At 38.6% G+C, this 13690-nt stretch overlaps 2 protein-coding genes across 2 annotated transcripts; both read right to left on the bottom strand.

The window, feature by feature from the left end:
• Nucleotides 1–1771: 1771 nt before the first annotated feature.
• LOC120551756 (odorant receptor 131-2-like) lies at nt 1772–2704 on the bottom strand. Its single transcript, XM_039789319.1, has one exon. The coding sequence runs from the start codon at nt 2702–2704 to the stop codon at nt 1772–1774; it is 933 nt and encodes a 310-aa protein (XP_039645253.1).
• Nucleotides 2705–11040: 8336 nt separating this feature from the next.
• On the bottom strand, nt 11041–11976 carry LOC120551759 (odorant receptor 131-2-like). Its single transcript, XM_039789333.1, has one exon. The coding sequence runs from the start codon at nt 11974–11976 to the stop codon at nt 11041–11043; it is 936 nt and encodes a 311-aa protein (XP_039645267.1).
• Between the last annotated feature and the right edge of the window lie 1714 nt (nt 11977–13690).

A 13690-nucleotide genomic window follows, 5' to 3' on the forward strand; every position in this document is an offset into this window, starting at 1 on the left:
TTTCGTAGACACGTTTTAAATACTAGTCCAATTCTGTGTACGGGTACAGTTGGTTTTAACACCTGATGCGAACCATACAGCAGTACGCATGAAAACAACAGTTGCGACCGCTTTATCGGCATTGACCTGACTCCCTGAAGAAGCTGCAGAGGTGGCGGCGGCCCGCTCCATCTCTCTGCTGAGCCCCGTTCACGTAACAGCGGCAGTTATACTATGATGGTTACATTTGCAATTAATCCGCGGTTCACATGCAAACCGAACCGTAGGGGCAGTCCGTTACACTACTACTGTATATTCAACTTTACTGATAATTTATTGATCAATAGAATTTATTTCTAAATAGAAAACATTACACTTCATAACATTTTATATTCATAACACTATTGTATTATTGTACAAATTAGCTTCAAAAGTAATAGCAGTTACCTTATGTAGGTCACTCATACATTTTTCAACTTGGGGAAAAAAGTTACTGTTATGCCCTCTTCATATTTATCAAATGAACTGGACTTTGTGGTCAAGAGTAGTCGGATGCGAAAGCCCCAAGGTGTTCTGACCAAGCATCAGTATCTGATGAGTTGGGAATAATAAAGGGTTGAAAGCACAAGTGAAGGGCCGGCACATTGTAGCGGGGCTCAAGCTCTTTGACCATATGCTGACATTTTTCTACTACGTCTTTGCGAGTCAGTATATGCGAGTGCGGCGCATGTGTGAATGTAAAATCTATCACAAGAGTGTTCCTGACTGAAGTGTAGTTCGTGGAGGAGGTCTTTTTCAGTTTCCAGTGTTAATTAAGCATCCAAAAACAGTATAGAAAATGGGTGGATTAACTTTATTTTAAACGTTTACAAGTGTTATCAGTTTGTACACAAAGATCTGCATTTATCAACAGATTTCATTTTGTCATTAGGGGCAATGCATTACTGCCCACTGCTGGCCCACGGGGCAGACTTCTTCAATGGTCTGTTGTGCTTATGAACTGTACACTATGAACTTGAGCAGGCCAGGAACAGTTTAAATATGACATTTTTTCCATGTTGGGGAAGTTCAGTGTATTGTTTTCCTGAAGACTTTTCATCAATAAATTGTGATTGATTTATACAAATCTACTGATATTAGACCCAAAGCTCTGTTGAGACCTTTTTATATTTTCACACAATTAATACAGAGCCACTGAAGTGTGTTTGCTGAATAATGTGCATACTGTATATCAATGTCACAACTCTCTATTTCCTTTCCTATCTTCTATCTTTTCAGTATAATGTACCAAAACCTGATAAATAAAAATAGATAAAATATTTATGTAGCAATGAACAACCGTGACCCATTAGTGTAATCTGAACTAAAAATCACAAAGCTGCTCAAGGCCCCGCATTAGACTGGTAAAGATATTAAAATTCAGTTGATTAAAAAAAGTGATAAGCAGCATTATTACATAAAAAGTCAGCAACTTAAAACACACAATTTTGTTTTCTATACTCTCCTACTGTACTTTACTGTAACAAGTAAATGATGTAGATTGTTTCAGGGTTTTGAAAGCTGTAGTTGATGAAATACAAAAAAAGGTTGGCCACATATAAATTACAATAGCAATGATGCAAACTGTGCTATTGCATAACTCAGGTTTTAATATGTAGTTTAAGTGTTCAACAAACTTGATTTTCTGGAATAAACGTCATCACACATTGTCCTTGAATCTTGCACCAGATGTTCATTGTATATATACAATAAATACAACATTCATAATTAAAATGAAAATGATTATGGCAGGTTAGGGCACATTGTTTTTTACACAGTAATATCCAAAAAGGACATAGTATTTCAATGCACGAAAAAAGTTTTCATCCCTAAGGCCATAAATGAGAGGACTCAGACACCTTGGAGCAAGATAAAAAGTTATGTAATTAAAGATCCTGACATTATTGTATAACATTAAATTAATCTGGAATATAGCAGTTTCTATGAATGGACACCACAGCTGGATGAGACAGAGCAGCAGCTGGAAGGCATGAAGAATTACCGTTCTGAGACCTTTCCATGATGACTTTTTGTTCTCTCCTGATGCAGCTTTGGCCACTTTCACTATTCCAATGTAAGAAAAAATAATGGTGACAGACATGATTAAGAAGTAGCTCTGATATACAGCTAACTTAATGTGATCCTGCCATCGGAGAAAGACAAATATATCCATGGAGCATATCCTGTATTGGGTATACAAGTTATGGGAGGCAGATGCAAAGAAGATGGAGAGAACAACAATACAGGGTACAGAGCTGAGGCCGTGAATGACGAGGATGCTGTTCAGAGCGTTACGAGTGGAGCACAGCTCTCCATGACGCAGGGGCATGCAAATAGCCACGTAGCGCTCCAGGGTCATTGCTGTCAGAGTAACTGGGGTGACAAAAGTATACAGAGACAAAGGAATATAGATAATGATGCATAAGCCAATTTGCATAGTAAAACGGAAATAGGTCAGGATGAGCAGAATATCAGACATGAATAATATTAAGCTATCAGACAGTAGTGTAACAGCAAATAAGATGTAGCGTGCAGTTGTGTAGAAGCTCTCCTTTTTAAAAAAGGTCACAATGAGCAACATATTGATGGAAAGGAAAATCACCACCAGAACCTGCACTATAATGAACTTTTCATTGATGTGAAGCCTCAAGGATTTACCACCAGCTATTGAGTTGTTATCTGACATATTGTATGAAAAATATTTTACGCACTTCCAAAAGCCAAATGATATACCTTCTAATATCAAAATAAGATCCTAAATCCTAATATATTACATACCCAAGTCCAACTTATTTGAAATCAAAAAATTTAAGTGCAGTTATTCACCAAACCCTCCCTGCAGTAATGTGGCATTGTGGCACACAGTTTCAAATGTCTTGTGCTGAGCTGTGCTGCAGTCTTTTAAGGGAGAACTGTGCATGTCCCTGAAGTCCCTTAGCTGCTAGTACCACTAGTTGACTATCCATATACAGATGTTAGATACACTGAGTGCTGAAGAGTCTCTGAGTGAACTCACTAGTTCTACTGCCAGAAGGGATTGTAAAATACCACATAGAAAAAGTACCTTTGGGCAGTCAGCCTTTTCCTACCAAGCAGCACATGCCTGGAACACTATAGCCACAGAACTATGGAACATCACATCTTTCAACTCTTTTTCCAAATCTATAAAACTGGTTGATAATGCTGTCCAAATCTGCTGTAGTGGTTATGTTTTACTGTATGTGGTTTTATATGTTTATTTGCGTCAGTCTTTGCTCATGTGCTTTTGTATTTTTTCTTTTTATGCAATCAACCTACCAGAAACGGCAGGTGAAAGTGTGGCTAAATCTGGCACATTTACAGGTCTAATTGTCCCTTCCTAAATAAAATGAACATTATCTTAATAGTTATTCCACATTTGAATATATATATATAGGTGACTGGAGTTTGTGTCTTATCACAGACTTGCACAAAATGTAACTTAATTTATTTTCCTAACCCTGTCATTGACACACTGCCGTGGTCTAAAATAGTTAAGTGTACGCTATATTTGGCTTCAAAGCCACCAGACTATATTGATAAAAACTGTAATATTACCTCGTAGAACAAGGGACTTGCAGGTCCACCACTGCCTTGATCGGTTAGTTTATTTTTGTTATTGCGTGACTTTGGTGAAACCAAACTATGCAGTTGCTGAATATGTCTCCATTTAAGATTGACTAAGGTCAGTTTAAAGCCTCTGAGCACCCACACAGGGGATTTTAGTTATTGTGGCTGATTAGACCTCTGCTCAGGTTGAACGTGGGCTTGAGCTTAGTTGGGAATTCATTAGGTCTACCGATAAGAACAATAAAGCTGGCATTTGTATCTCACTAACTCATCTATGACTAAACTGTCTGTCAGTGTAATATAAAATATTTGTAGAAGCCAGATGCACAGGTTTTCTCTTGCACAAAGCTCAAAATAAATTTAAACAACCTCACAGCTACAATTGGTGGTATTTGATCACAAACACAATACACATCTGTATAATATCACATGTCACTACAATACATTTGACAGAAACACATCAACAAGCATGTGCAAGGCCTCAGATTACCAAACCGTCCCTACCTACAGACACCATAACTCTACAGCTATTTGGTTAAGAGGGCACATTTATGGGTGATTCATGCATTTTGCCATCACTATCTTGGTGTTTTGGAGCCAGAAGTCCACCAGGGGAGGGCCTCATATCCAAGGACCTCTCCTGGTTAGCCAACACCTAAAATAAAAGATAAATATAATTTGATTGTTGGTTCTAGCTCGGAGGATGTTTCACAAATTGACTGGCGTTTAGAATGCCAACACAAAGAAAGCGGAAGGTGAGGGACATCCGGCCGAAAATTAGGGACATTCAACGGAACCTCCGGCAGCACCGGAACAATCACGTAAATTAAATGTTGTTGATATAGTCTAGAGCTAAAATTGCAAATGCACAATCCCCTTTGGTCTTGTAGTTGGAGCAAGGAATGGATAAAAGGCCACGATTCAAGGATCTGAGTGGGTGTAGTGGAGTGAGGAACAAGGAACTAAAAAATGTAGCGAGGTAAAGGTCATGTAATGCTTTGAAGGTAATCAACAGGATCTTGTACTGTATTCTGAATTTCACCAAAGACTGCACTTCCTGAGAGTACTCAGGAGGCACAACACAGAGGAAACTGCTGGTGGCCTTTTACCGGGCGACCATAGAGAGCCTCCTGACATACTGCTTGTCAATCTGGTATGCAAGCTGCTCTGCTGCAGATAAGAAAGCGCTCCAGAGCAGTAATCTCCAGTAAGCTCCAGACCTGGTCTCACAGAATTCCGTGAAATGATCATGAATTGTTAACAGCTCATTATTTTCCATTGTTTTCCGTGGTGGCCACACAGAATTTGCACACATTCCATGCCACCACCACGGTAAACAATGCCAATGTAAAGTCAATGAGAAGATGACGTAGCATTAAGAGTGACTACGGTAGCGAGTAGTATGAAAGGCCGAAATTCCGCGTAAGAAGGTTGGTTGGGGGCGTGGATGGGTCAAACACAGGACTTTCACCCAGGAGACCGGGGTTCGTGTCCCGCATATCACGTTTCCTAAAGTCGCTTTCTTCTTTTCCTAAAGCCAAGCGTTCCGTTCTTCTCGCGTGTCACAGAACCGTAAGCCCACCGTTCTTATTGCGTGTCACGGAACCATAGGCCCACCCACGACCTTTTTCTTAACTTAAGGGGCCGTGTTTATTTAACGGAATTCTTCCGTGGGCCCATCACAGACTTTTCGGCGATCAGTGTTCATTTCACAGAATTCTTCCGTGGGCCCATCACGGAATGTTTCATGGGCTGAGTGGCCAGCTGTGCGAGAGTTGGAAAGGATCCAAGTTTTGAAGTTTTCTGTCAAGCTTTTAGGTGTACAATTTAGTGCAACACTACAAATGTCATTTAGGATAGACTGTCTGAAAATGTGCACCGTATTTAAAGCGTAACTCTACGCTAAAATGCAACCTAGGGTCTTTTTGTGAATGTACCCCAGTCAAACTTTTGTTTAAAAGCATAATTTGGACTGCTGGGGGCACTTCTATGATAGCATCAAAATCAACATTTTTAAAAAACTAAGAAGGCTCGACACAACATGAAACTTTGCTCAAAGTATCACCAGGGGCTCTACACATGAACTCAGCATTGAGAACATTGTTTGTGTTCACAGAGTTTACTAAAAAGAAAGGTTCCGGGCACTACCATCCCTGAATGCAACGTAACAGGGAGGAGAGTAAAGATGGAAAGGTCCTAAAGCTTAGTTCCATATAAATGCACTGTTGAGGGTAGATGTTGAAGAGTAGTCTTGAGCAGGTATTAACACTCAGGGAGAGTCGAAAATGAAAGTTTACAGGATGGGTTTTTATTGTCATTGACCCAATTAAGGCCAGGTAGGCAAACATGATAACATAAAAATTAACAAACTTTAGGAAAGTAACAAAAAGGTACTTCCAAAAAAATAAAATCAAAATTAACTTGAGAGTCAACACAATTAAATAACCTAAATATACAGTGGGGCAAAAAAGTATTTAGTCAGCCACCAATTGTGCAAGTTCTCCCACTTCAAAAGATGAGAGAGGCCTGTAATTTTCATCATAGGTACACTTCAACTATGAGAGACAAAATGAGAAAAAAAATCCAGAAAATTACATTGTAGGATTTTTTATGAATTTATTTGCAAATTCCTCAGTAAAATAAGTATTTGGTCACCTACAAACAAGCAAGATTTCTGCCTCTCACAGACCTGTAACTTCTTCTTTAAGAGGCTCCTCTGTCCTCCACTCGTTACCTGTATTAATGGCACCTGTTTGAACTTGTTATCAGTATAAAAGACACCTGTCCACAACCTCAAACAGTCACGTGCCAAACTCCACTATGGCCAAGACCAAAGAGCTGTCAAAGGACACCGGAAAACAAAATTATAAACCTGCACCAGGCTGGGAAGACTGAATCTGCAATAGGTAAGCAGCTTGGTGTGAAGAAATCAACTGTGGGAGCAATTATGAGAAAATGGAAGACATACAAGACCACTGATAATCTCCCTCGATCCGGGGCTCCACGCAAGATCTCACCCCGTGGGGTCAAAATGATCACAAGAATGGTGAGCAAAAATCCCAGAACCACACGGGGGGATCTAGTGAATGACCTGCAGAGAGCTGGGACCAAAGTAACAAAGGCTACCATCAGTAACACACTACGCCGCCAGGGACTCAAATCCTGCAGTGGCAGACGTGTCCCCCTGCTTAAGCCAGTACATGTCTAGGCCCATCTGAGGTTTGCTAGAGAGCATCTGGATGATCCAGAAGAGGATTGGGAGAATGTCAGATGGTCAGATGAACCAACATTTTTTTTTTGTTTTTACTTATTTTCCACAATAATTTGCAAATAAATTCATTAAAAATCCTACAATATGATTTTTTTCTGGATTTTCTTTTCTCATTTTGTCTCTCATAGTTGAAGTGTACCTATGATGCAAATTACAGGCCTCTCTCCTCTTTAAGTGGGAGAACTTGCACAATTGGTGGCTGACTAAATACTTTTTTGCCCCACTGTACGACCGTTCAATAATTGACCTTAATTCAAGTCATCACGCTGAGGACATCTAATGGACTTACGTCCTACTTCCTCAGTGTACACTCCCGCTCTCTCTCCCGAGCAAATGCTACTGCGACTCTATATAGCCTGACGCCTGCCCCTCAAATTGGAACATACCAACATACAAAATACAGGGGTGGCGCAGGTTGAGTGGATAAAGCTTAATACAGCCAAAATACATATAGCTATAAAGTTAAGCATTTAAATACCATTTACATGATTAACGTTCCTCTTAAACAAAGCCACAAGACATCTAGATGGCTAATAACTGTACTACTCAAAATTACGGATAACTTCCTATTACCCGGAAATCCTAACCTCATTTAAACCTGAGCATTGCGGCAAACTTTACCCTATAACAAAGAGAGCACCTGCTGGTAAGACAAAGATCTTACCCTCCTCTAGCTTTTAAACTCAATAAATAAACATAGTTAACAAATACATATGGTTGCGTGATTATTATAACAGGTGATGTTTGTGACCATCTGTACGGTTTTAAACAATAGACAATAAGATAAAAAATATAGTTATAGCTAATCACCGCAGTATTAGATGTTAAATTTGTGCACAAAACAACGGGATTAACATGGAGAATTTGGTGAATGACAGATGATACAAAACCAGCATAAATAACCGAACATATAGACACGTCAAACAAACATATTCAGGCAACCTCTTCACTCAGTCTTTGAGATATAAAATAGGTAGCGCATGGCTACAGTGACGGCAGCCATGCGCCCCGTCACATTTACGGATAATTTGTTGCTTTGTCGTTAGTGAAAAAAAATATTGACCTTCTAGTTGAAAAAGGAGTCTTATATAAGAATGACATTTACTCCTATGGAGTCCGTACATTCGCATTTGGAGATCGACACTTTTTGACTCACGAGATGGTAGCACCCGGAAACAACTGCTAGAGTAAGTCGTTCAAAACCTTTCTTTTTAGTAAACTCTGTGAACACAAACAATGTTGTCAATGCTGAGTTCATCTGTAGAGTCCCTGGTGATACTTGCAAAGTCTCATGTTGTGTCGAGTCTTCCTAGTGTTTTAAAAATAGTGATTTTGATGCTATCATAGAAGTGCCCCTACCACTCCCATTCAAAAGGCCATTTGACCAAAAAACGAAGATACGGTAAATCTTAAAAGTGGCGTTTCCGTCCTAATTATACTTTTAAACTAAAGTTTGACTCGGGTACGTTCACAAAAACATCCTAGGTTGCATTTTGGTGAGAGTTATGCTTTAAACAATATTGCATCGTCTTTGACAGCGGGCTTTTCAATCCGCCTTTCGAGTGTGGCCATTTTTAACAACTATAAACACCTTTGCATTCCAACATGGTTGGAAAACAAACCAGTTATTTTGTAGTATAACCCAACACTTAGTCTTGTTGGGGTTATGGCCATCCCTCTCCAGAGCCCAGCAGGTATCAATAGTCCAATTTTTTCAATAATTTGTATGCAGAAATTAGTAATTTGCACCCTCAAATCATTTCCTGCATACCAACTAATAACCTTTAAATTGCTAAAGCCAACAAATTACTTAATGTGGCTTCAGTTGTTTTACTTTAGAGGTGCTGAGCCTGCTCTTCCTCATACAGTTTCGATGTTGCATTGGATGCTTCCACATGGCTAATGCAGAGCAAAATAGAAAGTGGACAATCTAAATCAGCCACATAGGATTAATACTATTTTGATTTTGGGAAAGATATGTGTATATACTTTTTTATATACTATACGATTTTGGTTGTTTAAGTCAATATATTATCTTTGATACCCTTTACATGTGTTTTATAGTGTAACAGACTAGATGTTTGTTTACAAATCATTGAGTCAAGGAAACAAATTGAGTTAATTTTTAACAAGATAATAAACACAGGCAGCTGTAAGGCTCTCTGTTTGGCCATAGTTAAATCACATATCGACATGAAAGTAAAAGTAAAACTAGGACACAACTTCACATGTATGTAATAGTTTGTTTTGCAATCAAATCGTGGATGTTCCCATTGTCTGGTTTGTGTACTAGTGTAAGTTTCTAGCAGTATCATTAGGGGTATCACGAGAGAATATGATGGTGATGTTGGCACTCTGCAGACATGGTTTGTTTTTCTCAATGTGGATTGAGACAAACAAAACCAAGAGTTGATGCTAATGAGCTGATCATCACTATTCTCTTATGGCAAGTAAACTCCAGTGAAACTCATTAAAAGGTGACAGTTAATTGGTTCATTAATTATTTAAACTATGTTGATTTGGGCTCTGAGTGCAGCCGGATGACATAACAGGTAAAAAAAAAATTGAATAGTTGGAAAACTATTGATTTGTCTTGTAATATTAATTATAAGAATATTTATAATAGTAACTTTTGGCCGCAACTGTGGAAATGTGCTTTCAGCTTCATAGGTTGCACACATCATTGTGAAACACAACACAATCAATACCACAACATGCACAATATTAAATGAAGGTAACTGTATTTGTTGCTTACTGCAGCTAACTGGAGTTAGCTGCCATTAGCTAGTTAGCTTGGTTAGCTGTACAGCTGTCTAGCTGACTCAGCCCCGGGATGCAAAGAGCCAAACCCAGAAAGAAAACCATCTCTGTACTGTATTTCCTTTCGTCAAACTGTGTTTGGTTCCGGTCCAGCGACTTTGGTTGTGTTCACTGGGAGCTGCCAGTCTCAACAGAGTCAGCTAAACTGCTAGCATGGCAGGTGAACATAATGCATATTTGGTGTTATTGGCTACTGTAAATGCCAATTAATATACATGATGTGACAAGTCCAACCTTAGCTTCCTGTTTTTACAAGAAACACGTAAACATGCAGAATCAAATAGCATCCTGCTCACTGCTGTTAATAGAGCTCCAAATGAACACGGCCAGATGGGACAGAACACACTGGCAGAGAATGGCAGTTTTCAGACAGACCACAACAACACTTTAATTATTTCTGTTAACCTTGATGTTTATTTTACCTCAATATGCTATACTAAAATAATTTCCTTCACATGTTGTGTGTGCTTGTTTTGTCAATGTTTAGGAAAGCTTGGCCAAAGTATGAAAAATCACTCCAAAAGAGTCTTTTATTGAGGAATAATAAGATGGATTCAACAAGTAAGAAGAATATCATTTCATTGGTATAAGCAAATCCAGCTCATCCGGTCAAGAGAAAATGTTTAGCTTAAGGTGTGGCTTCAATTAATTGCATCATCAGACTGTGTTTGAAATGGTCATGGCAGTAGTACACTTTGTGTTAGTAAAACAGAGAAAGAAAAAAGACCTTGGCTAATTTACCAAAGGCTTGACAGGCATGTGTGATGAGAGAGAGAGGAAAGTTACCACTTTTTTTTGTGATTAATCCAATTAGTTCAGTGCACTTATGGTGTTATGAATGAATGATGATCTTTTAAAATCAAAACATTTCACAGCTATCAACACTCTGACATTGAAAATGTTACATCATTCCAGAAATGTACGGGTTGTTAATTTAAATGGTGGATTAAATTGTTTATAGACTTTTTTACTGAACCATAAAACACACATGACAACAAACACATGCAAGCCATTCAAGGAAGGAAAAAGACCACAGCACAATGACCCACCTCTTGACAGTGAACATGTGTTTAGGGTTGCCAATTCTTTTTTAAACCATGTAGATGAACGTACTGAAGGCATTCATGGGGCACAAACCAACCAGCTTGCTCGTCAGATTGGATTTATATGGTGTCAATATAAACCAGAGATTGTACTATATTCAGTTTGGCATTAATGCAAGAACAGTGTATTTATCAGACCTATGGAGTCACAGTCATGCTCAAGAAAAAGGCCAATGTGTAAACACAAACTGAAAAATTAAATATAGGGCATTGATTACTTTTTCATTCAATGAAAGAACTTTAACGAACAATTCTAACTTTGTTCTTGACAAAGCCACAGAGAACATAGTATTTCAGTGCCAGAAAAAATGTTTCATCCCTGAGGCCATAAATGAGAGGACTCAGACATCTTGGAGCAAGATAAAATGTAATGTAATTAAAGTACCTGACATTAGTGTATAACATGACATTAATCTGGAATATCGCAGCTTCTATGAATGGACACCATAGTTGGATGAGACAGAGCATCAGCTGGAAACCATGAAGAATTACCGTTCTGAGCCGTTTCCATGATGACTTTCTATTCTCTCCTGATGCAGATTTGGCCACTTTCATTATTTTAACATAGCAGAATATAATAGTAATACACATAATTAAGAAGTAAAACTGACACACAGCTGACCTAAGATGTTCCTGCCATCTGTACAAAATGAATATCTCAACAGAGCATATACTGTAATGTGTGTAAAAGCTAAGAGAGGCTGATGAAAAGAAGATGGAGAGAACAACAATACAGGGTACAGAGCTGAGGCCATGAATGATGAGGATGCTGTGAATAGCACTGCCACAGGAGCACAGCTCTCCATGACGCAGGGGCATGCAAATAGCCACGTAGCGCTCCAGGGTCATTGCTGTCAGAGTAACTGGGGTGACAAAAATGTACAGAGACGAAATTATATATATAATAATACACAACCACATTGGCATGGTAAAATGAAAATAGCTGCAGATTAACAAGATATTTGTTAGAATCAAGATCAGAGAATCAGACAGTAATGTATTGGCAAATAAGATGTAGCGCATGCTTGTGTAGAAGAAATCCCTCATAAAAAAGGTTGTGATCAGCGACAAGTTAATGCAAAGGAAAAGGGCAATAAAAACCTGAACTATAATCACCTGTTCATTGATCTTTTGCATTAAGGATTCACCACCAACCAGTGAGTTATTATCAGCCATATGTCAAAGTTGTGATTAAATGCACAAGGATAAAGACAGAGCCAAAATCAAGTAATAATGCATCAATATCTAATAACTGATATCTTGTCTAATCTAATAGTTATACTATGTCTGTCAAAACAACTTATAATCGTTGTAACTGGTGGATTTGACTTTGACCAGAATATTGTATAGTATTGTACACTCATAAAACCCAACAGGTAAAAAAGATCCTTCAGTGTTCAAACCTTCCCAGCACTGACATCATGGCTCACAGTTAGAAAGAGAAATGTTTTCTGCTGAGCTCTGTGCAGCCTTCTAAGAGAAACTTTATATTTGGTAGTAGAACACAAGGGAAACAGCAACACATTTAGTTTTGCACCACAGTGAAAGTGTCGTCATAGCTACGCATGGTGATGCTCCTCATACTGTGTTCAATTAGCTGGGAACTATTTTTGATTGTTATCAGTATTTGGGCTTTTTTACTTCGTTTTCAGCTACTATGCAACACAATAGTAAATCAATTTAACTCAGTACCCAAAGCTATTGTGGCACACACCTACAATAAAATGTCTTTGACTAATAAAAAAATCAGACAGGGTACTTTATAACACTTTTTTTTACACACTATTGTTCGAACAATCATTAAATGTTTCTGCACACTGTGATGCAGTTGTCAGCACATATAGAGATGTATTTATATACTTTTAATAGTATTACGTATTAAGTATTACAGTAAGTACTTAGAACAGATTTTACTTTGACAGATCTTAGCTGAAATATATTATATGAGCTTTTTGGCTTTGCACTGCACTATGGTGAAGGATGAGCCTGTTCAACTATTTTGCTTGATGACTCCGCTCTGCCAACGCAGTGGCCTCATTGAAATGAATGAGGACACAGTGCTATTGTTGCTGTGAGCCCAGCCTCAATGTACCCACTTGTTAGGCTGTACAAATGCATGAGAAGTTTACAGTTTTTTATAATTTCTTACACACTAAAATTAAAACTTTCCCACAATTAGCAAAACCTTACACTCAAGAAGCAAAACACCGGCCTAGATCTGCACAACTGTAAGCACATTGTCAGCTTCACACTTTTTGCAAAACATCACACACAGTGATTTACAAAACACTAAACACATATGTATGCATTTGACACAGAAATGTATCATGATGTCATTTCCTTACAATTTCAAAGCAAAGGCTTTCAAATGAACACACTTATGAACCAATTGGTTAAACACAGCCACCAGGTATGAAAACACATGATTGCTTAATTGTAGACACACCAATCAGGTTTAAGCGCTATATAAAATGCAGCAGGTAAGTTCCCCTGCCCTCAACCAAAATGGAAGGAGTCAGAAGAAGAAGACTTGAGAGGGAGAGGAAGAGGAAGAGGCCCAGCCAGAGGTAGAGGCCGAGGTGGAGGTAGAGGAAGAGGGAGAGGGAGAGGAAGACCTGAAGCAAGGAGAATATGCTCAAAGAAGAAGAGGACCAAATTTATCAAATGAAAGTTGCGCAACACTAGTGGACCATGTTGTGAACCACGGATTGACGCTGAGGGAGGCTGGACTAAGAGTTCAGCCAAATCTTAGCTGATATACAGCGGCATCTGTCGTAAGGACATTTCAACAAGGAAACAGCTAAAAGAAAATCTGTCTACAGTTACAGTAATCACTGTAGAACGACAAGGAGGAAGGGGGGCCCATATTCACGAGAGGGTTTACAATCTC

This window comes from Perca fluviatilis, chromosome 2 (assembly GCF_010015445.1).
Source record: "Perca fluviatilis chromosome 2, GENO_Pfluv_1.0, whole genome shotgun sequence".
Taxonomy (NCBI): domain Eukaryota; kingdom Metazoa; phylum Chordata; class Actinopteri; order Perciformes; family Percidae; genus Perca; species Perca fluviatilis.

Excerpts from the sequence above, each read along its gene's own strand:
- LOC120551756 (XM_039789319.1), bottom strand. The coding sequence starts at position 2,704 with ATGTCAGATAACAACTCAATAGCTGGTGGTAAATCCTTGAGGCTTCAC.
- LOC120551759 (XM_039789333.1), bottom strand. The coding sequence starts at position 11,976 with ATGGCTGATAATAACTCACTGGTTGGTGGTGAATCCTTAATGCAAAAG.